The sequence below is a fragment of the Ceratotherium simum genome, chromosome 33 (genome assembly GCF_057802395.1).
Source record: "Ceratotherium simum simum isolate JZ-2026a chromosome 33, ASM5780239v1, whole genome shotgun sequence".
In the NCBI taxonomy this organism is placed as follows: Eukaryota; Metazoa; Chordata; class Mammalia; order Perissodactyla; family Rhinocerotidae; genus Ceratotherium; species Ceratotherium simum.
Genome location: NC_141932.1, coordinates 4,585,177 through 4,610,713, shown reverse-complemented (window position 1 = coordinate 4,610,713; position 25,537 = coordinate 4,585,177). Strand labels below are relative to the sequence as shown.

At 42.3% G+C, this 25,537-nt stretch overlaps 1 protein-coding gene and 1 pseudogene across 1 annotated transcript; both read right to left on the bottom strand.

Moving 5' to 3' along the window:
- Positions 1-2,869: 2,869 nt before the first annotated feature.
- LOC101396398 (vomeronasal type-1 receptor 4-like) lies at positions 2,870-3,778 on the bottom strand. Its single transcript, XM_004439097.1, has one exon. The coding sequence runs from the start codon at positions 3,776-3,778 to the stop codon at positions 2,870-2,872; it is 909 nt and encodes a 302-aa protein (XP_004439154.1).
- Positions 3,779-18,103: 14,325 nt separating this feature from the next.
- On the bottom strand, positions 18,104-21,198 carry LOC101393842 (ret finger protein-like 4A; annotated as a pseudogene).
- Between the last annotated feature and the right edge of the window lie 4,339 nt (positions 21,199-25,537).

Below are 25,537 nucleotides of genomic sequence, written 5' to 3'. Positions count from 1 at the left end.
TTACAAGATCAAGTTAATAACATTTCATATTCTAAGGGGTTATTTGATTGGTTACCTTGGGGTTTGGGTCCTTTATTGTAAGATAGTTTTATAATTATTATAGTCATTAGATTTTAGATTCTTAGATGTGCCTTATGTACTTGTGTATAAAGTTCATTGTCTGTGCATATGGTGTCTTATGGTTAATAGAGACGGCCACGGCCAAATATGTCTTGACATGAGTATAGCCATGTTTGGCCGCTCCATTGACCTACAGCCACCAGCACAAAAAGAAATATAAAAGCTGCTTTCTGCGTGGTGGGAACTGGCCCTTCTCCCACGGAGAGAGTTGCAAGTTGTAACATTTCAAGGCTCTTGGAGCGTCGTAGCACGGAATGGACTGGCCATCTGTGCCGGGCTAATACGATAACCAAAAAGAACAATGCACGTACACAACTGCTGGGCTGGGACGTTAGCCAAGGGGCTCAATGCACGTACGCCACTGATAACCATCTGTGCATGGAAACACTAGATGCTTGCTCTGTAAACTCTATAACTGCTTATATAAACTGCTGGAAACTGAGACCCAATGAGAATTCCACCTGTGGAAGGGACGCCTTGCCCAGGACGTGTGATCCTGGCCCAGCCATGTCGATTGACAAGATTCTCTCGGCAGTGGGGCGTGAATGTTATGAGTAATTAGTTTACTGTGAAGTAATTGGTCTGATGTGTTCTCTTTTCGGTCAACCTAGTGTTTCTCTTTCCGGTTGATTTCTGTCATTTCCCTTCAGTCGATCTGGTGTTTCCCTTTCTGATCGATCTGATGTTTTTCCCTCTTATTATATGACCTATTCGGATCTGCTGCTATCTCAGCCGATGTGGATGTTTTCCCTTTCCAGTCGAGCTGATGTTTTTTCCCTCTTATTATTTGACCTATTCGGATCTGTTTGCGGACTATCGCCTTTACTATCTTCTATATAATAAAATATACCTTCGGTCCATTTGTTTAGAATAAAAAGTTTCTTTTACGTCTCCGATCAAATCCCCAAACCTCTCATAACAGCACATTACTGTCAAAGGGTTGAGAAAAAAGACTAGGGATAATATGATTAAAGATAGAGAAATTAGTTCATAAATCAAATGTAGTAAAGTGTTAACAGCTGGGGTATCGAGGTAAGGGAGAAAATTAAGTATATTTGAAATTATTTCAAATCAATTATTTTAAAAATAAAAATAATTCATAGGCATGAATTCCTTGGTTTTAAAAATGCGGTTGTATATTGTTAAATATATTGTTATTTTTGATCACATTACCTTATTTCAAATACAAGATAATTTTGTACACTGTAGTAGGAAAAATGGCAAGTAAAATTTAGACATTTTTAGATAAATAAACAAGAAAACAATGCAACCATAGGAAACCTACACTCCTAAAAGTTAAAAAAAAGTTCTTCATAATGGAGGCAAATTATACCAGAAGAAAACATATGTACAAAAAAAATTATGAGCAGCAGAAATGGCAATAATAAAGATACATGCATAACCTATACTTTCCTTTCCTTTCTTATTTTCTATAAAAGACAACTAGCTCATAACAGCAAAAATAATAGCATTAATTGTAATAACATATATAGAATAAAAATCTATAAAACAATAGCTTAAAGCATTATAAGATATATGGAATTATACTAATGTAAGAGTCTTAAATATTCTGTGAAATGGTCAACAGTAGTTTGAACTAGAATATAATACTTTGGAAATCCAGTTTATAATGGTTACAACAAGCACTAAAAAGAAGTTATACCTTAACTTTTTTAATACTAAAAATGGAATATTAAAAATACTAGAGTGTCTCAAAAGAAGGCAAAAGGAAAAACAAAGAGAGAAAAAAACAAATAGGACAAAGAGAAAAAAAAGTTCCCAGTTTCTCTGTTTCAATGATGAGAACTAAACATCCAAGTAACAAATACAAAGATGGAAGCTCTACACTCTCGTTGATATGATGTCATCCATACAATCAACCAAATTTACTGAGTGTCAATCATGTAAAGAAAATCCATGTACAAAAGGGAAGCAACCCATTGGACAACATTGATTTTCTGTGTAACATTACAGCATATTAGAGAAATATGAGTGAAAAAAGATCCAAAGTAACGTAGAAAAACACATTTTCCATCTGCCAGGTTTCTCATCTTTATCTATGAAATAAAGTCTGCATCCACTCTGCAGTAATGTTTATCTAGATCAATATTGGATTTTGTGCCAAGGTATGCCAGGCATTAGCCATGTCCTCATTGAGATAAAATTTGTGGAAACACTTTAAACTCTCCTGAAAAATGGAGATTATAGTCAAGGTGGAAAATGGTTTCTTCAATACTTGTATGTATTTTTTATGAGATGATAATTTGATGGATTGACTACTAGAACTCCCAATGCAGCACCAGTATCAAATTTACATTATGACAAGTTACTTCATAGGATTTTATGTAAAAAGTTGATACTGAGTACAAACATCAAAGGTGCAAACTTCCAGTCATAAAATAAAAAGTCATGAAGATGTAATGTACAACATGGGGAGTATAGTTAATATTGAATTTTCAAATATGTATTGTAATATTTGATATTTGCAATATTTAAGTAAATCCATAAAACCTTATCACAAGAAAAAAATTTTATAACTATGTATGGTGCTAAATGTTAACTAGACTTATTGTGGTGATCATTTTGCAATACATACAAATATCAAATCATTATATCATACATCTGAAACCAGTATAATGTTACACGTCAATTATACCTCAATAAAAAATATGGTACTCAGTTAGTGGTTTATGAGTAGAGTAATTACGGTTATTATTGAATCTGCACTACAACACTGATTTCTAACAATTTAAGAGTAGAACCTAGGAGCTCTAGAATCCCTAAGGATCAGCAGTAAGGGACTAACAGTGGGGAAACATAAAGCCAAAATGTGAGCGATCTGCATCAACCATAGACGAGTATCTAAAAAGGCAGTTATGTAAAAAATAAAAATGGAATTCAGCATGTAGAAGGTGACAAAAGTGACCACCAGCATCAGGATGGTGTGGGCAGCTCTGTTCTCTGGGGGACATTTGTGGTAGCCTTTGATGGTGTGAACATGCTGCACTCTTTGGTGGTGTCTGTGCAGGAGAAGCACCATGGAGCCACTGGACCAGCCCATGAGGCCAATAAACATGGCATCAGAGATGGACCACAAGATGACAATGAATGCGCTGGAACCTGAGGATGAACAGAACCACTTTCCTTGGGAGTCAGTATCATTTTGGGTGTCCTGTGGACCAGTGACTTTCACGGGAATATAGATATTCATTAAGAAACTGAACATCCAGCAGATGCAACAGGAAGGACCAACGATTTTTGAGGCTCTTCTTCTGAGCATCATCCACTCTACTCTCCCAGAGGTGAGAGTAAGGAACTGATAGGTGCTCAGGACACAGGTGGAGCACAGTGTGGTGCTGTGAGCGACTCTGTGTATATAATTTGCAAATTTACACCCAAGACTGGACAAGGGATTCTTCAAAACAAAAGCTGCTATTGTGTGGGGAATTCCAGTGGAGAGAAGAACCAAGAGATTGGCCAAACACATGTGGGCGAGAATCATGTATGTGGTCCTCTGCCTGTGGCCAAGTAAGATTGGAGAGACATTATGGAAGAAGAGAATGGCATTGGCCAGAGTCCCAACACCAATCTTTAAAAGAAAGATGGTGGTCACCATCACTTTCCCTGTGGTTCTAAGGACATCTTTCTGAAAAGACATGGAGAGGGCTTCAGAGTGTCCTGGAGAAAAAGGTTATGGTGGTGATTACATCAGCAGTCTTCTTATGTAACAAGCATTGGAAAAGGATTCTTGCTTTTTCTTCTGAGAAGGGTGATGCCTTCATACTCTAAGGAGGGGCTCAACCTGGAAAACATACACTTGACAGAAGTTATTCTATTCAACATTATTATTTAATATTTATTTCTATTTACTTTTACATTCTGATTCTCCACCAGAATGTAAGGTCCATGAACTTAGGAATTATATCTGTCTTGTTCAACAATATAGTTGACACAGAATAGGTGTTAAATAATATGTACTGAGTATATGAGTAAGTAACAGGAGACAAAGACAAGAAAGTACTCTACCCCCTTAAAACTTATGGCCATTCTTCCTATTATAAGAAAGTATTAACTTAAGAAGACAAAATGGAAAATGCAAAAATATGGTTAAGATCATAAGATAGTCTAACTAATTTTAACAGAATTTCAAGAGAATCAGTTGTCCACAGTGGAGGACTCATAATTCATAAGAGCTACAGAGTTATAAAAGCGGTTATGGACGTCCAGTTTCCAGTTTTTCAGGTAAGGAGCTTAGAATTCACCCCTCTATCCTAACCACAAGAAAATAATGAATAGACTGAAAATTTTTGGATCCATAAAAGAGGTGCAGACACAGGGCACATCACTGCCTCTGAGATTGGAGAGAGGGACAGGTGAATAGAGGGAATCCAGGCTCACTGGAGCAGAGACTTATGAGCAGAAACCACACGGGAACAAGGCCTGAGGTGGGAAAACCTGCCCTTTAATCAACAGATAGCTGGACGTCAGTGTGGAGAAGTCCGAGAGTTAGAAACTTGGGGCAGACTAAGTTATAGGGGGATCCCCACACATTTGAGTTTTACATCCAGGAGGTCGACCAGGTTCTGTCAGTAAATATCAGAGGAAAATCCCCTTGTGCTTGTGGCAGGGGGAGGGGACAAGAAACCATTCTGAAACACACCAGAGCCCTGTGTTCTTCTGGACAAGGTCTGCCTTCAGGAGAAAGGGGTTAACTGCAGCCTACCCTGCTGGGGTATTGTCAGAGCCCAACCAACCTGGGGAAGGAAATACCCAACTCCAGCCCACTCTACTCATCCTGTCCCACCTAAGAGGGGGAGAAAAAAACCTGAGAAACACTTGCAAAGTTTGTAGTCTTGTGGCAGATTCTCACTAAGAGACTGAGCCCTAATCCTAGGACTATAGAAAGCATCCCCTCTCCCTGAACCTCATCACCACATTACTAGAGGTCTATTTACAGCAGTTCCTTTTACCCAGTACATCATGTCTAGCTATCTAGAAAAAATTAAAAGATGCACTAAAAGGCAAAAAACACAATTTGAAGAGATGGATCAAGCGTCAGAATCAGACACGGCAGGGCTGTTGGAATTATCAGACTGGGATTTTACAACAACTGTGAATAATATACTCAGGGCTCTAATGGATAAAGTAGACAGCGTGCAAGAACAGATGGGCAATGTGAGCAGAGAGATGGAAACTCTAAAAAGAACCAAAAGGAAGTGCTAGAGATCAAAAACAGGACAATAGAAATGAAGAATTCCTTTGATGAGTTTGTCAGTAGATTGGACATGGCTGAGGAAAGAATCTCTGAGCTTAAGGATCTCTCAACAAACCTCCAAAAACTGAGGAGCAAACAGAAAAAGACTGAAAAAACAGAACTGAGCAATAGGACTGCAGGACATTAGCCACATATGTGTAATGGGAATAACAGAAGGAGAAGAGAGAAAGGAACCGAAGATGTATATGAAACAGCAATGACTGAGAATGTTTCCAAATTAATGTCTGACACCAAACCACAGATCCAGGAAGCTCAGAGAACACCAAACAGGATAAATGCCAAAAAAACTACAACAACAACAGCAAAACCACACCTAGGCATGTAACTTTCAAGCTACAGATAGTCAAATATTTAAAAAGTCCCTAAAGAAGCCAGAGGAAAAACTCCACTTTACTTATGGAGGATCAAATCGAACACTCTCTTCCAACTACTCCTCGGAATCCATGCAAGAAAGAAGAGAGTGGAGAGAAATAAAGTGCCGAGAGAAAAAACCCACCAACCTAGAATTCCATACCCTGTTACATTATCCTTCAAAAGTGGAGGAGAAATGCCGGCCCAGTGGTGCAGCAGTTAAATGCGTGCGCTCCACTGTGCGGCCCGGGGTTTACAGGTTCGGATCCCGGGTGCACACCGATGCGCTGCTTGTCAAGCCATGCTGTGGTGGTGTCCCATATAAAGTGGAGGAAGATGGGCACAGATGTTAGCCCAGGGTCAATCTTCCTCAGTAAAAAAAAGAGGTGGATTAGCATCAGATGTTAGCTCAGGGCTGATCTTCCTCACACACACACAAAAAAGCGGCAGAGAAATAAAGACTTTCTCAGACAATGGAAAATGGAGAAAATCTGTTGCCAGTAGACCCGCCTTGCTAGAAATGTTAAAAGTTCTTTTGAGAGAAGGAAAATGATATAGATAGAACACTCGGATCTAGAAAGAGAAAGGAAGTGCGACAGAGAAGGAATAACTGTAGGTAAAATAATATTTATTTTTCTTACTTTTAAACTGAGAGATAAATTTATTCAAGATACAATAGCAAGCATCCTAAAATCACCAGAAAGAAAGGTACACAGTGCTTTGGTGACAAGAGACTCACCTAATAGGCCCTGAGTGCATCTCGGTGAGGGGTGAGACCTCTCCAGGGACTGGGACATTGGCGGCGGCCATTGTTGTGGCCTGGTGTGAGCGTGCTGACACAGACGCTATTGGAGTTCTCCCTGAGACCTGCTAGCCCAAGGTCTGCTCCACCCGCTAGAGCACCAATTTAATCCAGCTCAGCCAGGGCAGGCAGCCCACCCTAGAGACTGGCCCCACCCAACAACAAGCCCTCAGGCAACGTGTGGGCCTGCATAGATTGGTGACTGGATTCTCTGCAGCCTGGCAACTGAGCTGACTTGAGCGGGGCAGGGTGTGCACAAGGAGCGGGTGGAGAGTGTGGGGTGGTGGCGGAGTGTGTGGGGCTCCCGCCGTGGAGAGACTGGGTCCGCTTGGGGAGGTCGGGGCACTCACACGGGGCAGGACTGTGTTGACTGTGTGTGTGGACCTGTGGGCAACAGGTCTTGTCAGCTGCAGAAGACTTGTGCTTCTCAAAGACCCACATAGGAGGTTTGCCCCACCTTCCAAAGCCTGAAACAATTGGGTGCTCCTGTGCCTGAGGGCAGCCCCACCCAGCTGCAATCCCCAGAGAGCTGACAAGAGACCTAATAGGCTAGAGGTTTACAGCAATTGTAAGGCCCTGAGCCTAACAACCTGCCACACTGGGGGCCTACTCACTTAAAAGAAATACCGCAACACAAATGTGGTATTAGAACTTACAGCCAACTGTACTGGGGCTCCCCACACCTGATAAAGAGACTGAAGGGCCCACAACAACTACAAGCAGCTGAGCATTACAACAGCTGGCCAGGAGCATAACTCAGCCTCCCTGGGCGCCTATAGGGAGAGCTAATAGGCCACAATAGAAGGACACACGTAGCCCACATAGGGGCCACCCCTGGAACATTGAGAACTGAGGGAAGCACACTGGAAGCATCCTAAGGCATCACTTACATAAGGTCACCTATCCAAGAGCAGGAGACGTAGCTGACCTACCTAATACGTAGACACAAGCACAGGGAAAGAGGCAAAATGAGGAGGCAAAAGAATACATTCCAAGTAAGGGAACAGGACAAAACCCCAGAAAAGGAACTAAGTGAAACAGAAATGAGCAACCTACCCAACAGAGAGTTCAAACTAAGAGTGTTAAGGATGCTCACTGATCTGGGGAGAAGAATAGATGAACTCAGTGAGAATGTCAACAAAGAAATGGAAGATATAAAAAAGAACCAATCAGAAATGAAGAATACAATACTGGAAATGAAAAATTCATTAGAGGGACTCAAAAGCAGAGTAGAGGATACAGCAGAACGGATCTGTGAGCTGGAAGAAAGACTAGAAGAAATTACCCAAGGTGAACAGGTAAAAGAGAAAAGAATTAAAAAGAGTGAGGACAGTCTAAGGGACCTCTGGGACAACATCAAGCGCACTAACATCCGTGTTATAGGTGTCCCGGAAGGAGAAGAGCGAGACAAGGGGGCAGAGAATCTATTTCAAGAAATAATAGTTGAAAACTTCCCTAACCTAAGGAAGGAAACAGACATCCAGGTACAGGAGGCACAGAGAGCGCCAAACAAGATAAACCCAAAGAGGCCCACACCAAGACACATCATAATCAAAATGTCCAGAATTAAAGATAAAGAGAGAATCCTAAAAGCCGCAAGAGAATGTCAAGTTACATACAAGGGAAACCCCATAAGGCTATCAGCTGACTTCTCAGCAGAAACCTTACAGGCTAGAAGAGAATGGCACGATATATTTAAAGTGCTAAAAGGAAAAACTTACAGCCAAGAATACTCTACCCAGCAAGGTTATCGTTCAAAATGGAAGGAGAGATCAAAATTTTCCCAGATAAGCAAAAATTAAAGGAGTTTGTCACCAAGAAACCAGTGTTACAAGAAATGTTAAAGGGACTGATTTAAGGGGAAAAGAGAAGACCACAAATAGGAAAAATTATCTATTTCCACGATTAGAACGTAATGGATACAAATGCACAAAAAAGAGGTTAGATATGATATCAAAAACATAAAAAGAGGGAGGAGAGTAGTTAAAGAGTACAGCTTTCAGACAGAGGTCAAACTAAAGTGACCATCAATTCTGTATAGAAGAAGTAAGGAACAGAGAAGGACTACTAAAACACTGAGGGAAAAAAAAATAAAGTTAAAAAATGGCAGTAAGTACATACTTATCAATAGCTACTTTAAACGTCAATGGACTAAATGCTCCAATTAAAAGGCATAGGGTGGCTGACTGGATAAAAAAACAAGACCCATATATATGCTGCATACAAGAGACACACTTCAGACCTAAAGACACTCACAAACTGAAAGTGAAGGGATGGAAAAAGATACTCCACGCAAATGGCAATGAAAAGAAAGCTGGGGTAGCAGTACTCATATCAGACAAAATAGACTTTAAAACAAAAACTGTAAAAAGAGACAAAGAAGGGCATTACATAATGATCAAGGGAACAATCCAACAAGAAGATATAATACTTGTAAATATCTACGCACCCAATGTAGGTGCACGTAAATATATAAAGCAATTATTAACAGACATAAAAACGGAAATAGACAGTAACACAATAATAGTAGGGGACTTTAACACTCCACTTACACCAACGGATAGATCATCCAAACAGAAGACCAATAAGGAAACATTGGCCTTAAACGACACACTAGAACAGATGGACCTAGTAGATATATACAGAGCATTCCATCCAAAAACCGAAGAATACACGTTCTTTTCAAACGCACATGGAACATTCTCCAGGAGTGATCACATATTAGGCCACAAAACAAGTCTCCATAAATTTAAGAAGATTGAAATAATACCAAGCATCTTTTCTGACCACAACGGTATGAAACTAGAAATCAACTATAGGAAGAAAATCAGAAAAGCCACAAATACGTGGAGATTAAACAAAATGCTACTGAACAACGACTGGGTTAACGAAGAAATCAAAGAAGAAATCAAAAAATACCTGGAGACAAATGAAAATGAAAATACGACATGCCAGAATTTATGGGATACAGCAAAAGCGGTTCTAAGAGGGAAGTTTATAGCGATACAGGCCTATCTCAACAAACAAGAAAAATCTCAAATAAACAATCTAACAATGCACCTAAAGGAACTGGAAAAAGAAGAACAAACAAAGCCCAAAATCAGTAGAAGAAGGGAAATAATAAAAATCAGAGCAGAAATAAATGAAATGGAGACCAAAAAAACAATAGAAAAAATTAATAAAACCAAGAGCTGGTTCTTTGAAAAGATCAACAAAATAGACAAACCTTTAGCTAGACTCACCAAGAAAAAAAGAGAGAAGGCACAAATAAGTAAAATCAGAAATGAAAGAGGAGAGGTTACAACAGACACCTCAGAAATACAAAAGATTATAAGAGAATACTATGAAAAACTATATGCCAACCAATTCGACAATCTGGAAGAAATGGATAAATTCTTAGAATCATACAACCTTCCAAAACTGGATCAAGAAGAAGTAGAGAATTTGAATAGACCAATCACCAGTAAGGAGATCGAAACAGTAATCAAAAACCTCCCCAAAAATAAAAGTCCAGGACCAGATGGCTTCCCTGGTGAATTCTACCAAACATTCAAAGAAGACTTAATACCTATCCTTCTCAAACTCTTCCAAAAATTGAGGAGGGGGAAGCTCCTAACTCATTCTACGAAGCTGACATTACCCTGATACCAAAACCAGACAAGGACAACACAAAAAAAGAAAATTACAGGCCAATATCACTGATGAACATCGATGCGAAAATCCTCAACAAAATACTAGCAAATCGCATACAACAATACGTTAAAAAGATTATACACCACGATCAAGTGGGATTTATTCCAGGGATGCAGGGATGGTTTAACATTCGCAAATCAATCAACGTAATACACCACATTAATAAAATGAAGAACAAAAATCACATGATCATCTCAATAGATGCAGAGAAAGCATTTGACAAGATACAGCATCCATTTATGATAAAAACTCTAAATAAAATGGGTATAGAAGGAAAGTACCTCAACTTAATAAAGACCATATATGAGAAACCCACAGCTAATATTATCCTCAATGGTGAAAAACTGAAAGCTATCCCTCTAAGAACAGGAAGTAGACAAGGATGCCCACTGTCACCACTCCTATTTAACATAGTATTGGAAGTCCTAGCCAGAGCAATCAGGCAAGAGAAAGAAATAAAAGGGATCCAAATTGGAAAGGAAGAAGTGAAACTGTCACTATTTGCAGATGACATGATTTTATATATAGAAAACCCTAAAGAATCCACCAGAAAACTTTTAGAAGTAATAAACGAATATGGTAAAGTTGCAGGATACAAAATCAACATACAAAAATCAGTTGCATTTCTGTACACTAACAACGAAGTAGCAGAAAGAGAAATTAAGAATACCATCCCATTTACAATTGCAACAAAAAGAATTAAATACCTAGGAATAAACTTAACCAAAGAGGTGAAAGATCTGTACACCGAAAACTATAAAACATTTCTGAAAGAAATTGAAGAAGACACAAAGAAATGGAAAGATATTCCGTGCTCTTGGATTGGAAGTATTAACATAGTTAAGATGTCCATACTTCCTAAAGCCATCTATAGATTCAATGCAATCCCTATCAAAGTTCCAACAACATTTTTCACAGAAATAGAACAAAGAATTCTAAAATTTATATGGAACAACAAAAGACCCCGAATAGCTAAAGGAATCCTGAGAAAAAAGAACAAAGCTGGAGGTATCACACTCCCTGACTTCAAAATATACTACAAAGCTATAGTAACCAAAACAGCATGGTACTGGCACAAAAACAGACACACAGATCAGTGGAATAGAATCGAAAGCCCAGAAATAAACCCACACATCTATGGACAGCTAATCTTTGACAAAGGAGCCAAGAACATACAATGGGGAAAAGAAAGTCTCTTCAACAAATGGTGTTGGGAAAACTGGATAGCCATATGCAAAAAAATGAAAGTAGATCCTTACCTTACACCATACACAAAAATTAACTCCAAATGGATTAAAGACTTGAATGTAAGACCTGAAAATGTGAAAGTTCTAGAAGAAAACATAGGCAGTACGCTCTTCGACATCGGTCTTAGCAACATCTTTTCAAACACCACGTCTGACCGGGCAAGAGAAACAATAGAAAAAATAAACAAATGGGACTCCATCAAACTAAAAAGCTTCTGCACAGCAAAGGAAACCATCAACAAAACGAAAAGACAACCTAACAATTGGGAGAAGATATTTGCAAACCATACATCTGATAAGGGCTTAATCTCCAAAATATATAAAGAACTCATGCATCTCAACAACAAAACTACCAACCCAATTAAAAAATGGGCAAAAGACCTGAACAGACATTTCTCCAAAGAAGATATACAGATGGCCAACAGACACATGAAAAGATGTTCAAAATCACTAATTATCAGGGAAATGCAAATCAAAACTACAATGAGATATCACCTCACGCCCGTCAGAATGGCTATAATTAACAAGACAGGAAACAACATGTGTTGGAGAGGATGTGGAGAGAAGGGAACTCTCATACACTGCTGGTGGGAGTGCAAACTGGTGCAGCCACTATGGAAAACAGTATGGAGATTCCTCAAAAAATCAAGGATAGAACTACCATATGATCCAGCTATTCCACTGTTGGGTATTTATCCAAAGAACTTGAAAACACCAATTTGCAAAGGTACATGCACCCCTGTGTTCATTGCAGCCTTATTCACGATAGCCAAGACTTGGAAGCAACCTAAGTGCCCATCAAGGGACGAATAGATAAAGAAGCTGTGGTATATATACACAATGGAATACTACTCAGCCATAAGAAACGACGAAATCCAGCCATTTGTGACAACATGGATGGACATTGAGCGCATAATGCAAAGTGAAATAAGTCAGAGGGAGAAGGTCAAATACCGTATGATTTCCTTCATTAAGTAGTAGATAGTGACAACAATGGACGGATACATAGGGACAGAGATTGGATTGGTGGTTGCCAGAGGGGAGGGGGGAGGGAGGAGTGTGAAAGGGATAATTCGGTGCATGTGTGTGGTGATGGGTTGTAATTAGTATTTTGGTGGTGAACATGATGTGGTCCATGCAGAAATAGAAGTACAATGATGTACACCTGAAATTTTTACAATGTTATAAACCAATGTTACTGCAATAAACAAAAAATTAAAAAAAAAAAAAAAAAAAGATACAATAGCAACAATGTATTTGGACATATATATAAGCATATACATATATGCACATATATGTATTTGGATCTATATATAAGCATATACGTGTATGCACATATATGTATTTGGACATATATATAAGCGTATATATGCATATACGCTTATATATATGTCCCACCCTATCCTTGATTGATTCCACACAGCTTCCTTCCCTGCAGTTCCTTTGATAAACTTGTACTATACAAAATTCTAAACAAAAATTATAATTATCCAGATCTCTTCTTTGAGGTAAATTTACCTGTACAAGTCCGTGGTTCTTGGTGGGTCAAATTTTACTCTAGACCCGGTGAATCTCATGGAACCTTATTTATTGGTGAAAGCGCTGACCTGAGTCTCATGCCCCATAGATCCTCATATGATCCCCTGGATCACACCTACCGACGTGGCTCCTAGTATGTGCAGGTCTCTTCATCGCCTTGCAGCCTCCTTCCACAAACACAGCTCATGGCCTCCTTCATACGTGGCTGAGGTTTTACTGAGACTGGTGATGAGGTCAGGCGTGCTGGTTGTATGTTCTTTGGGACACTGCAGAGAGCAACCCCAAGGGCCAGTTGTCACCCTTATACCAGGAAGAATGCAGAAGGACACTTGTCCCTGCACAGAGGATGATTACCATCCCCATATGGTCATGCACAGGGGCACCACCACAGCCAGAGACAGGAGCAAAACCCCAAAAGGTGCCCTGTGCTGTCACAGGAACACACATCCCAGTGCCTGCCTCCCCTCAAGAACTTCTCTTCACCCACACGCATGGAAGGACCAGCAAGGGCAGCTCATTCTTCATGTATTTGGACAAGCTGGTGCAAACCATTCTTGAAAAAAAGATAGATAGAGGACCCTTAAGCCCTATTTTCCAACCACTCTGCTGGTGACACAGCTCTGCTTTCACTAAACAAAACTGAGAGGCTGTTGTGTGTCTCTTGTGCCTGAGCACTTTTTGCTCCCGTGGCTTCCTCATACCTTCTGGGGTTTTGTAACTGCTGTGACTGAGAATGCACACAACACAGGGGAAGCAGTGAGAGTTAATTCTGATGCTGAGTCAGCAAAGGAGTGTGTCACTCATCACAGGTGAGCACAGAAATCAGAGCTGGTTTGTAGACCTCCTGGGAGAGGAGGAGAAAGCCCCCCTAGCAGAGCTCATTGTATGCCTAGGATAGTGGACAAAGGAGTTGGAATAGGACCTGGATGGAGAATATAGTGAGATTTGGGGAAGGTGGAAGGACTTTGCTTCAAGTGTAGAATCACTAAACCCATTTGAAGAAATTGCCTCTCATGGTGTCTAGTGTTAGCCATCACTGACTCTTTTGGACACTGTTTCAATATTTTCCTGTGTTAGTCAATTTGTGCTGCTGTAAAATTATTGCTGACTAGATGGCTTATAGACAACAGAAATTTATTGTTCACAGTTCTGGAGGTTGGGAAGTCCAAGATCAAGGCTCTAGCCTGATTGCATTCTAGGGAGGGCCCTCTTCCTTGTTCATAGCTGGCACCTTCTCACTGTGTCCTGACATATCAAAAAGGGGCTAGGGATCTCTCTGAAGCCTCTTTGATGACACACTAATCCCATTCATGAGGCCTCCACCCTCATGACCTTAGCACCTCCCAAAGACCCTCCTCCTTGTACTATCATCTTTGGGGGTTATGATTTCAATATATGAATTTTGAGGGGACACAGACATCCAGACCATAGCATGGCCCAAGTTACATTTCACCACATTTCCAAGTAAAAAATGTATTGTTGAATTACTACAGAGGGTTTTGTTCTAATTCCTAATCTGAATTTTAAAAAAAAGTGTACATTCCTTATTTTCCAACATTCACACTGTTTTGGTGGACTTGAAAATTAACTAGACTTCATCTCATTATAAATTCTTTTTCTTTCTTCCCCTGCCTCAGGATAGGGAAGGACAGAGGAACTTTTCTCCATTCAATTAGAGAAATAAAAATCTGAGCCCCACTTGCACACACAACACGAATAACACACAGAAGAACAACACAGAAATTACTGAGAGGACTGCATCCTACTGAAGTGGGAATTGAAAAAGGAAAAATCTGTGTCATTAGAGGGGAGACTTTTTCTCTCTGCGTATTTTTGTTTGTATCTGTCATGTGTGTCTGTCATTGGATCTCATTTCATGTTTCAGAATTTTTAAGTCATAGCTTAAAAATAGCTCAAAAGTCAAACTCTGCAACACCAGTTTGTCCTCCTATATTCACACCCAACCCCAAGCTGTTAGGTCTGAGAAAATGGGTAGACTCCTGTGTACATAGTTGAGGAGCTCAGTGGCTCTGGCCGTTCAAGGCTCGGCACAGATTCCAACGGGAACTGTCCCTCTTTCTTTCATTGTCACGACCTCTGGGGCACAGATATTTGCAGTGCACCTCTTGACTCTGGTCCCACTCTGAAATGCACTGCAACACATTCCCACCTTCCGCCTGCCCAGCTAGGGGAGGAGTGTGCAGCTCTGGACAAGGCAGGGTCAGCACCTGTCCTGCCCAATGTTAGTGCACAACCACAGCTCTGACTTCCTCTCCTGCTGGAGACCCTTCCCTCCTGTTCTCTGCCCTGAGACTGAACAACAGGAAGCACTCACCTGGCTGGTCTTTGCTCCAGAGCTCTGTGCAGGGAAGTGTCATTCAGGGTGGGCCATAGTTATAGAGACCAGGTTCCTGGACTTGATACCCCCACAGAGGTGCCATTATCATGTCATCTGCAGTATTGGTGACACTGTCTGCATGGAGAGTCTGGGGTGTCCCCAGTGAGGAGCAAGTAATATCCCCTGAGAAAATCCCCCACAGCCACTTCTGGTGATTAGTGGAAACTCTTGACAATTATTGAGAAGATCTACATGAGCAGCTGAGCAGAAGGCAGAGAAAGTTTTCTATGTTCCCTGTGGGAGAATAAGTTTGGAATGAAAGTCCTAATTGGGGGTGTAAGGACACTCCAAAGTGCATCAGGGGCTCCCTTCACTGTGTTTCCTGTTGGGCATTTCCTTCATGCTCTTTCACTTTTCCAAAACGGTTTCCATTTTTCACATTGAGGGGGTTCATAATTTGCTACCACAGAATGTGTCTCTTTGGCTTGATTTTTTTTAGAACAAAAGACTCAGAAAGAAACTTTAACCTTCCTTCTAACTGAGGGAATTTAAGATAGCAGGCCTGTTCCAGGAAGGAGGTATCACTGTAGATAACTATAGTACAATATGAACTAGGTGTGGAAGACAGGGAGGAACCTAGTAAGGCCCATTTGATGAAAGTCTTTCCCGTGTCCCCTTGTCTCTGCAAGGTATGGCCAACATTTACTTAAAAACATTTTCTTTTCCATCTCCATGTGAATTGCCTTCCTCCCCTTTGAATTCCAAAATCATTACTTCCAACATCCTTCTTTGTCTTTGGCTGGAGATGGTATTTAAGGTGGTGGCTTTGGCCGTTTTGGTGAGTTACTCAGTTTTCCTAGGTATCTCCCATGTGACATGTTATTAAACTTTGCTTGATTTTCTCCTGTTATTCTATCTCATGTCAATTTAATTCAGACCAATGAGAAGAACCTAGAGAGTAAAGAAGTATTTCTTCCTCACTCACCATGTGTGAGAATGATGAGAGAAAACTTAACTGGCCAGACGCTGCTCACTCCAGGACTACTGCAGTTGAAAGATCGTGGACCTCCTGAAGTTTCAAAGAGGGGACTGTGGGTGATCAGAATTTTCTGCCCCAAAATGTGTCTCTTTGGCTTGATTATTTTTAAGAACAAAAGACTCAGAAAGAAATTTTGACCTACCTCCTAACTGCCTAAAAGAATTTAATACAGAAAACCTACACCAAGGAAGGACCCAATACCATAAGGTAACTATAGTGTAATATAAACTAGGTGTGGTCTACTGGGAGGAACCTAGCAAGGCCCAGCTAGTCAAAGTCCTCCTCATGTCCCATTGTTTTGCAAGTTATATCAAACATTTGTTTACCAAATATTTTTTTTTCCAACTCCACGTGTATTGCCTGCCTCTCCTTTTCCATCCCAAACAACTTCCCCCAAAATCCTTTATGTTTTAGCTGAAGATTGTATTCCACGTGGTGGCTTTGGCTATTTTGGTGAGTTACTTCATTTTCCTGGGTTTCTCTCATGTATATGTTATTAAATTTTATTTGATTTTGTCCTGTTATTCTGTCTCATGTTAATGTAATTATTGGACCAGCCAGAAGAACCTAGAGGGTAGAGGAATAGTTCTTACTCCCCTACACATTTATGGGGGAAAACGCTGCAGGAATTAACCCAATACATTCAAAGAGGAATGAAGAACAGAGGACAGGCTCATGATATGACTGCTGCAGAATCACGTCTAGGTTGCCTTAAAGAGTGTTCTGTTCGACCATTTCAATTCTCACTACGTCATGCCTACACCTAAATAAGCATCGTGAACTCTGAACATTATAAACGAAAATAACAATTAGTCGAGTATGTAAACAAAACAGAAATGTTAAAAATGACACCATGGTGGATGAAGTTTGAATTCCACTCAGATCCCCTCTACCTGGCTGGCACACTCAGCCATACCTGCAGGGACAGACTCTTCAGTCTCTAAAGAACATCTCTGAGCTGACAGCAGCTGGCTTATGGGGAAATGCTGGGAGGGAACACTCTCTCTACCCCATGGCCTGCAGCAAATGTCTCATAAGAGAGAGGGTGGCTATAGTCCATACCCCTTGCTTTCAGGTGGGACAACTGTGGTGCCATTCATATCTCAGAGCCCCCATGGGATCAGGCTGAGATTAGGTTTCAGCTGAAACCACCTCCTTGATCAAGCTGCTTCTGCTGCCCTATCCACCTTTCTCAATGTTCCATGAATGTTTATGTGCATTTGATATGATTGTGTGTTTCTCAGTTGTTGAGTGGAACTTAGTATATACACACTTACATTTTTCTGTTTATATAGGACTTGTTTCCTTATCATTTATAAAATCAATAAATCTACTGGGTCACATTGAAATTTTCATTTAATTGATAACCTCTGTTACACAGTAAGTTTATCCTACAGAAAATAAAAAGGAAAACATTTGGAAATGGGTCTGAAAGTTCAGAACATATTAATTGGAACAGAAATTTATACGAGTCCCAAAAGAAACAACCATGACAATATGAAATATTTGAAATGTAATATTCCATAATAAATATAGCAAATTTGTGTTCACAATCCACGAACTGTGCCATATTCTTCTTGCTACACTTTTATACTATATATGTAACAAGTGGAAGTGTTCTTAGCTTGGTGATGAGCACACAGGAATTTTCTATGAATTTTCCTGCAGTCAGAAGTTCATTTTCCTCGCTGGGTCTCATTCAAGAACTAACCATGCCTAGATTTGTCACAGGACAGATTCTCAGGAAGCCCTGATCATCCTTAATTGGACTTGCAGGAGCAAAAGATGGACACAGAGACACTGCAGCAGAAATTTTAGTGAATGTAAAAATATGGGATCCATCACTAACGTGATAAAAGGAAATGATCCCACTATCCACGTCCAGGAAAATCCCTACTCGATGTAACCTAGGGCTCACTGAGAGAACAGTGAAAGGCATAGAGCTGGCTGAGAAGGGATCTTCATTGTTCAAACCCTCAGTCCACAAGCCAAGTTCTGAAGACTATAGAATTACTCTTGTTGATTAAGAGATTCTCTGCAAACGCCCACATCCCATTCTCTGCTTTTCCGCACGTCCACCTCCCAGTAAAGGTGGCCAGACGTGAACCGAGGGGAACTCGGGGCACAAATTTCATAGATGAGTCTCTCAGGACGGGTCCTCCAATACTGTTTGAAATACCCACAGCGGACACTCCTCAGGTCCTCAGAAATGAGGAGGTGGTTATTGGCTGTGTCAACATCCAAGGTCATATCCACTATGGGTGGAAACATAAGCAAATCAGCAAGTACATACACTATACACCACTTTTCACGCTCTGCTGCAAAGACCCAAATCTCTCATTCACTTTCTTTCTTTAACTCTAAAGTTCTTTCCTAATAAGAGTTTCCCTGAGGAAACTTCCCTGGTCCCTTGATTAGATCAAATTTTACACATAGAATGAATGATTATAGTCGAAACTAGTCCTTATTTATCATAGGTATTCTCTACATTAAGTTGTTTGATTTTTTTCACTAAATTTTTTCTTCCTTAGGGTACATAATATACATGAAAAAAGAGACCATGACTGTTGTTTGTTCTCAAATTAGACAAGTAACACAGATTCTGTCAAAATATAGACAGGAAATAAAAATTTTGAATGATGGAAAAAATTTTACGTATTATAAACAATTGAAATATTAAAGTTTTTCTTTTGCAACTACCTTCCTCATTTAGTGTTCTTGAATAGGCAATTGCATTCAAGAGCTTTTATTTTCTTTCCTCGAGTTGTACTAAAATATTAACAAGAAGTGCCAGGAGTCCTGAGATGAGATGGGTAACTCTGGACAGTCAAGATAGAGGAAGAGATTCTCCTGGACATGAGTAGGGATGTGCTGGGATCTTGGCAGCAACTTAGACCCAGAACTTAATGGAGCAGTGCTCAGAGGGGCAAGTTAATTGGAGAATGACTGTGTGTATTGACAACATCTCCAAGTAACCCTAATTATGAGGATGGGTGAAGAGAGATGCTTGTCCCAACATGACTGTGTGGATGGAGTCAATGGAGCCTCAGAAATCAACCCTCTGGACCAAAGACCGATACTTTACCTGGCTCCATTACAACATGGCTCTCTGGGAGATGCTCAGACATTCTGACCATCAGAAAGGAATTGTCAAGACTTGTCAAGTGTCTAGGACAGGTTTCACCATCCCTAATTCAAGTTCGCATGGAGCAAGAAGTAAACTCACTTAGAAAACAAACTAATTTCTTTCTTTCACAATGAGCCTGGGAGGTGTGGTCTGGCGTCCTGACTTAAGCACATTAGACATGCAGCTGAGCTGTGGTAATTCACCTTAACTCAGAGTAGTGAGACTGAATGAGGCATGATTTCTCCAAGTTCCAGGTCAGGGAGGGAAGCACAGACTGCAGTGCTCCGTTTCAGAGTCTGCGGAGGAGCTCAACCTACAGCACAACCACTTTCACTTTTATGACCCTTTGCCTGGGGCTTCAGCTCTGGGGATCATTCATTGCCCACACTCACTGTGGATTAGAATCACCTGGGGGCTTTTAAACTTTGCAGATTCCTGGGCCTCACCATCAGAGTGGGTCAGATTCAGTGGGTGCAGGGCCTTGGTACTCAAAGTGTGGCCCATGAACTAGCAGACTCAGCACCACCAGAGCTCTTGTCAGAAATCCTGATTCACAGCCCAGCTCAGTGGGATGACTCAGAATCTGCATTTGAATAAGATCCACAGGGATTTAAATACATTTAAGTTTGAGAATCACTGTGCTAGGCCAGTGTTACCCAAAGAAACACAAGGTGAGCCCCCTGGGTATTTTAAATTTTCTTACAAACACATTAAAATAGTAATAATAAGAATCAGGTATAATTGACTTTTTTGTGTGTGTGTGTGAGGAAGATCAGCCCTGAGCTAAAATCCATGCTAATCCTCCTGTTTTTTGCTGAGGAAGACCGGCTCTGAGCTATCTATTGCCAATCCTCCTCCTTTCCCCCCCCCCAAAACCCCAGTAGATAGTTGTATGTCATAGTTGCACATCTTTCTAGTTGCTGTATATGGGACGCGGCCTCAGCATGGCTGGAGAAGCAGTGCGTCGGTGCGCGCCTGGGATCCGAACCCGGGCCGCCAATGGCAAAGCGTGCACACTTAACCGCTAAGCAACGGGGCTGGCCCTATAATTGACTTTAATAATACATTTTATTTAATCCAGTATATCCAAAGTCTGATTTCTGCTTGTTTCAATAACCAAGTTTCAAGTCACCAATAGGTACCAGTGGCTATTAGAAATATTCGGTAGCACAGGTCTAGGGTATGACCTAAATATTATATTTTCTTAAAAACCTACAGATGGTTCTAATCTATACTTATAGGTGAGAATAACTTTTGCTTTGAAAAAATAAAAAACTTCAGTTGTTAAATTCAGCTAACACCCTTATTTAATGGAGAGTTTTTGAAAAGTTGCTTTTTCCAGGGCCCTTTATGGGTTGGGGCAGGTTGTACAGATGCCTTACCTTGGAACTTCCACATCCTTGGATTCCTCTGGAGAACAGCTCTCAGCTGGGTCTCTAACTCCTTGATCGTTGAAAGCAGCACCCACAGCTGGCTACCGGGCCTGTTGTCCCTCTTCTGAGAGACAAAGAAGCAGAAGGGGGATATAAATCCTCCCCAAGGGGCTCCTTCTACAGTGAATTGACACATTGGAGGCAGCAGCCATACCCACATTTCAGGTACATGGATTTTTCAAGATAAATCATGCAGCCACCACATCTGCTTGCTTCTTTAAAGTGTTCAGCCATGGCCACTGTCTGGAGAACAATGTGTGTGATACTGGGATTTCCATTGGTTGGGTGGATATTAGTCTTTGGGGCACTTTCATCTTTACATGAGTAGTGATTTGCAATCACTGTTACTAGATAATAAAGACACAACATAAGTACAAATATAACTGACTCATAGCCCTGAACTCCTGATATTTAAAGCGCTGGTTGGAATGAAGGACACCATTCATTTTTGGGCTTTATTTTAGATGGTGAAAGGGTCTACGTCATACTTGAGCTGTCTACTATGGTGGCCACCAGCCACAAGTGGCTATTGAGCACCAGAGGTGGGCTTATCCACAGAGAAATGTGCTGTGAGTATAAGATGCACACTCAAATTTGAAGGCATCATGAGAAAAAGAGAATAAACTATTTCATTGAGAACTTTCAAAAACTGTTTACATGTTGAAATGATCACATTTTTCCTGTAAAATTAGATTTGTTTGATTTTACTTTGTGTGGCTACTAGAAAATAAATTTATAATGACATATGTGGGTCACCTTCTACTGGACAGCACTGATCTAGACCCGGAAACCCTCCACCTCCCCCAGCTGTCCCACCAGCATGTGGCAAAAACCCACAGCAGAACTTGAGAGGTGGATTAAGTCAGTAGCTGAAACTCCAGTCACCATCTCACAGAGTCTGCCAAGCTCTGACTTGGCTCAGGATGAGGAAGACTATATTATTTCTCCAACCTGGGTATTGAACATCTAAGTTCTGCCTACAGCCCCCGTTGAAAGTCCCTGTGTTCCTAGGTGCACACGCTGTGCTGGCATTCAGTTGGCCTCAGACAGAACTTGCTGAATTAATGAGTTACTCCAGTGTGAGACCTTGCTTTCTTATCTCTGCCTTTTGTAGAATTTTTTTTTTTTTTTATATTTATAGTGCTTTTATTGCAGTAACATTGGTTTATAACATTGCAAAAATTTCAGGTGTACATCATTGTACTTCTATTTCTGCATGGACTACATCATGTTCACCACCAAAATACTAATTACAACCCATCACCACACACATGTACCGAATTATCCCTTTCACCCTCCACCCTCCCCCCTTCCCCTCTGGTAACCACCAATCCAATCTCTGTCCCTATGTGTTTGTTTATTGTTGTTATTATCTACTACTTAATGAAGGAAATCATACGGTATTTGGCCTTCTCCCTCTGACTTATTTCACTTTGCATTATACCCTCAATGTCCATCCATGTTGTCACAAATTTTGAGAAGTAAAAATGAAATCCCATAAGACTGAGCTCACCTGTCCTCCACTAGGTCCTCTTCCGGTCTCCAGCTGCTTGTCCTGACAGCTCAGATGTGGAGTGAGATCCACCTACAGGGGCTTTTATTAGACAGGGTCCCTCCTCCCACCTCACTCACATCCTGCCTCTCCTCTTTAATCCAGTCAGGTTTTGATTTAATTTTGGCATTAGTGAGATTTTTCTCACATCACAGAGAGCTCCACGGGGGTGGGCTGTGTTGGGGGCAGGAGGAGAGCCTGTCCCAGCTGCAGCCCGCTCAGGGCCAGACACTCACCCCTTAGGTGGGTTAGGAGCCAGCCCAGACACTCGGGGTTCAGGGGGCCCACTGGAGAGCTGATGAGGTCCTTGGGTTCGGGGGCTTCAGACAGATGTTTGTGGGCAGTGGACACCACGTTGAGGCCAGGGGGTCCAGGGTTCAGTGAGACACCCATGAGGGTGGTGATAAGAGTGGCTGTTGAGAGGTGGTGTGTACTCAGCACACGCAGCACCACTGTCCTCACTGTGACCACTGTGGGGCCCTCGTCCCCCCACATCCCCTGCAGGTGCCGCTGGTCCACCCAGCATCCTTGGAAATCTCAGTCAGCCTCTGCTGGTGGAGCTGAGAGGACCACCAGGGGCTACCTGTTTGTCATCTGTGTTCTTTCTCTGTGCTGGACCCCAGTGAATCCACAGACCCCCCAGCAAGGTGGGTGCTGCTGTTATCCCCATGAACAGCTGGACATCAGCTTGTTCTAGGCCCTGCAGTCCAGGGGCTTTGGTGATGAGGACCCCTCTGTGTGGGGCCTCCTTCCCACGTGCCTGGAGTCAGGTCCTGACTGTAGGATTCATTCCCTCAGAGCCTCATTTTACACCTCGGAATCCCAGGCCCTGCAGGGAAGGCTGTGGTGGGCCCTGGGCACCCTGGGTCAGCCAGGCTTTGTTCTTGCCCAGGAGCTGCTGTGGGCAGGAGGTGAGGGGCAGGCAGTTGCAGAACCCCAAGTCACAGGGGCCCAGAGGCTGCACCAGGCCTGCTCCAGGAGCCCCCTCCCACAGTGATCAGGGCTGACCACGTCTCTGGGGGAGGTGGCTCACCTTTGGGGGTTGGCCATGGGGCTGGTGGCCCCCAGATGGATCGTAGAGCAAGAGTGAGTGTGCATGGGCGACGGTGACGGTCAGACTTCTTGTCCCTGCTGATGTGGGGATTGGATGAGTCACAGTGGGTCCCCCCCTGCAGACCAGGGTGATGGAGACCTGAGGGGCTGGACAGACCAAGAGTGGTCGCCCACTCTGCCCAGAGGAGGACAGGGTCCCAGGGATGCTGGAACCACATGGGGTCAGTTCAGGATTCAAGATACCAGAAGAGTTCAACAGCATAGGGGAGGGGTGGTGGCCTCTTGGTGGCCTCCTTCCTGGTGCCCTGATTGCCTGTGGGAGTGAGAGACTGCCAGCATGAAAGTGGGGCTTTGCCAGTGTCATCCGATTCCATCCCTGTGGCTAGGCAGCCCTGCTCCTGATGCTGGGGCATCCTGGGCACAGGGCCCAGCCCTAGGATGGTTCTGGGTGGAGTTTCAGGGAAGTGGGCTCCTGGGTACTGCAGATAGGGCACCCTCCCCCTTCCAGACTGTAAGTCAGACCTTCAGTTCACTGAATTAAGTACGTGTTTTATTATTTCTTGCCTCAGAGCCTTCCTTCCACTTCTGTCAACAGAAGCAGAGGAGGACAATAACATAAAATGTCCTACTTGTTTCCTCTAGTGAAGAGTTAAGGGTTAGAGACTAATTCTCTTCTCAATTTCCTTATTTTTCCAAAATGGAGAAGACAATAAAAAACAAAACTCAGACCAGCACCCACATAAATTAAATTAGAGGCTTAATCTCAGCACTCTATCTTAGGCTTCTTCCTTTTCAATCCAACAGTATGAAATACACAGTAGCTCCAGAAATCCTGAGTCTCCTCATATATTGTTATTTCCAGAATATTCTGGTCACCACTTCTCAACTGGAGCTGCCATTTAAGGGTCCCTCCTCATTAAGCCTGAGCACCTGGGTTTGCAGTGACCCATCAATCACTCAATGTTGAATGAATGCAGTCATTCATTCCTGCCTCATTGGTTCTCTCTGCTGTATATGCTTCAATCTTTTATTTTACTTTATTTTTTTTGGTGAGGAAGATTAACCCTGAGCTAACATCCGATTCCAATCCTCCTCCTTTTGCTGAGGAATATTGGCCCTGGGCTAATATCCGTGCCCATCTTTCTCTACTTTATATGAGACGCTGCCACAGCACGGCTTGATAAGTGGTGCGTTGGTCCACGCCCGGGACCCGAACCTGTGAAGCCTGGACCACCGAAGTGAAGCGCGCACAAACTCAACTGCTAGGCAACCGGGCTGGCCCCGCTTCAACCTTTTCTTTCAAGGACAAATGTGTCTCCAGGGCCCTGGGAGTCAGATGTCGGGCTCTGGGCTGAGCTGCTTGGGCCCTTTGTGGGTGCTGGGGAGGGTCCTGTGGGCGCCATTCTGACCGGGGCATCTGTTCCTGGGGGTTGAAGTGGACAAGCTTCTACCAAGGTTTTCTGTTGGAGGATATGGCGGGAGGGCCTCTGGGTTCTGCCTGGATTTAGGGTCTGGGAGCTGGGCAGGGAGGGAGCCTGTGGGTCTGGGACCAGTAGGTGGCGCCAGAGACCAAGGCCTGGTGCCCGTCTCCCCGGTTGAGTGGCCTTGGCCGTTGCTCAGGAAATCTCAGCCACCAGCACTGGACAGGCCTCCAGAGTGCTTTACTCCCACAGGACACACTGACACACGTGAGCTCGCTCACCCCATCCACACTCTCACATGCGCCATCACGCTCTCATACAGACCTTCCCTCTCACGTACATGTTCTAGAGTGTTCTCTCACATGTAGCTGCACACACATGCGCCTTCTCATGTGAGTGTGCACACTTGTAGTGACTGCCCTTAGTTGCACACACTCCTGGGTTTTCAGTCTCACCCTGTCTCTCCATTTTTCTCACACAGAAACTCTACCTCAGACACACTGACCCCCCCCAGCCAGCTTCTTCTCTGCCTCACATTTCCCTTAGA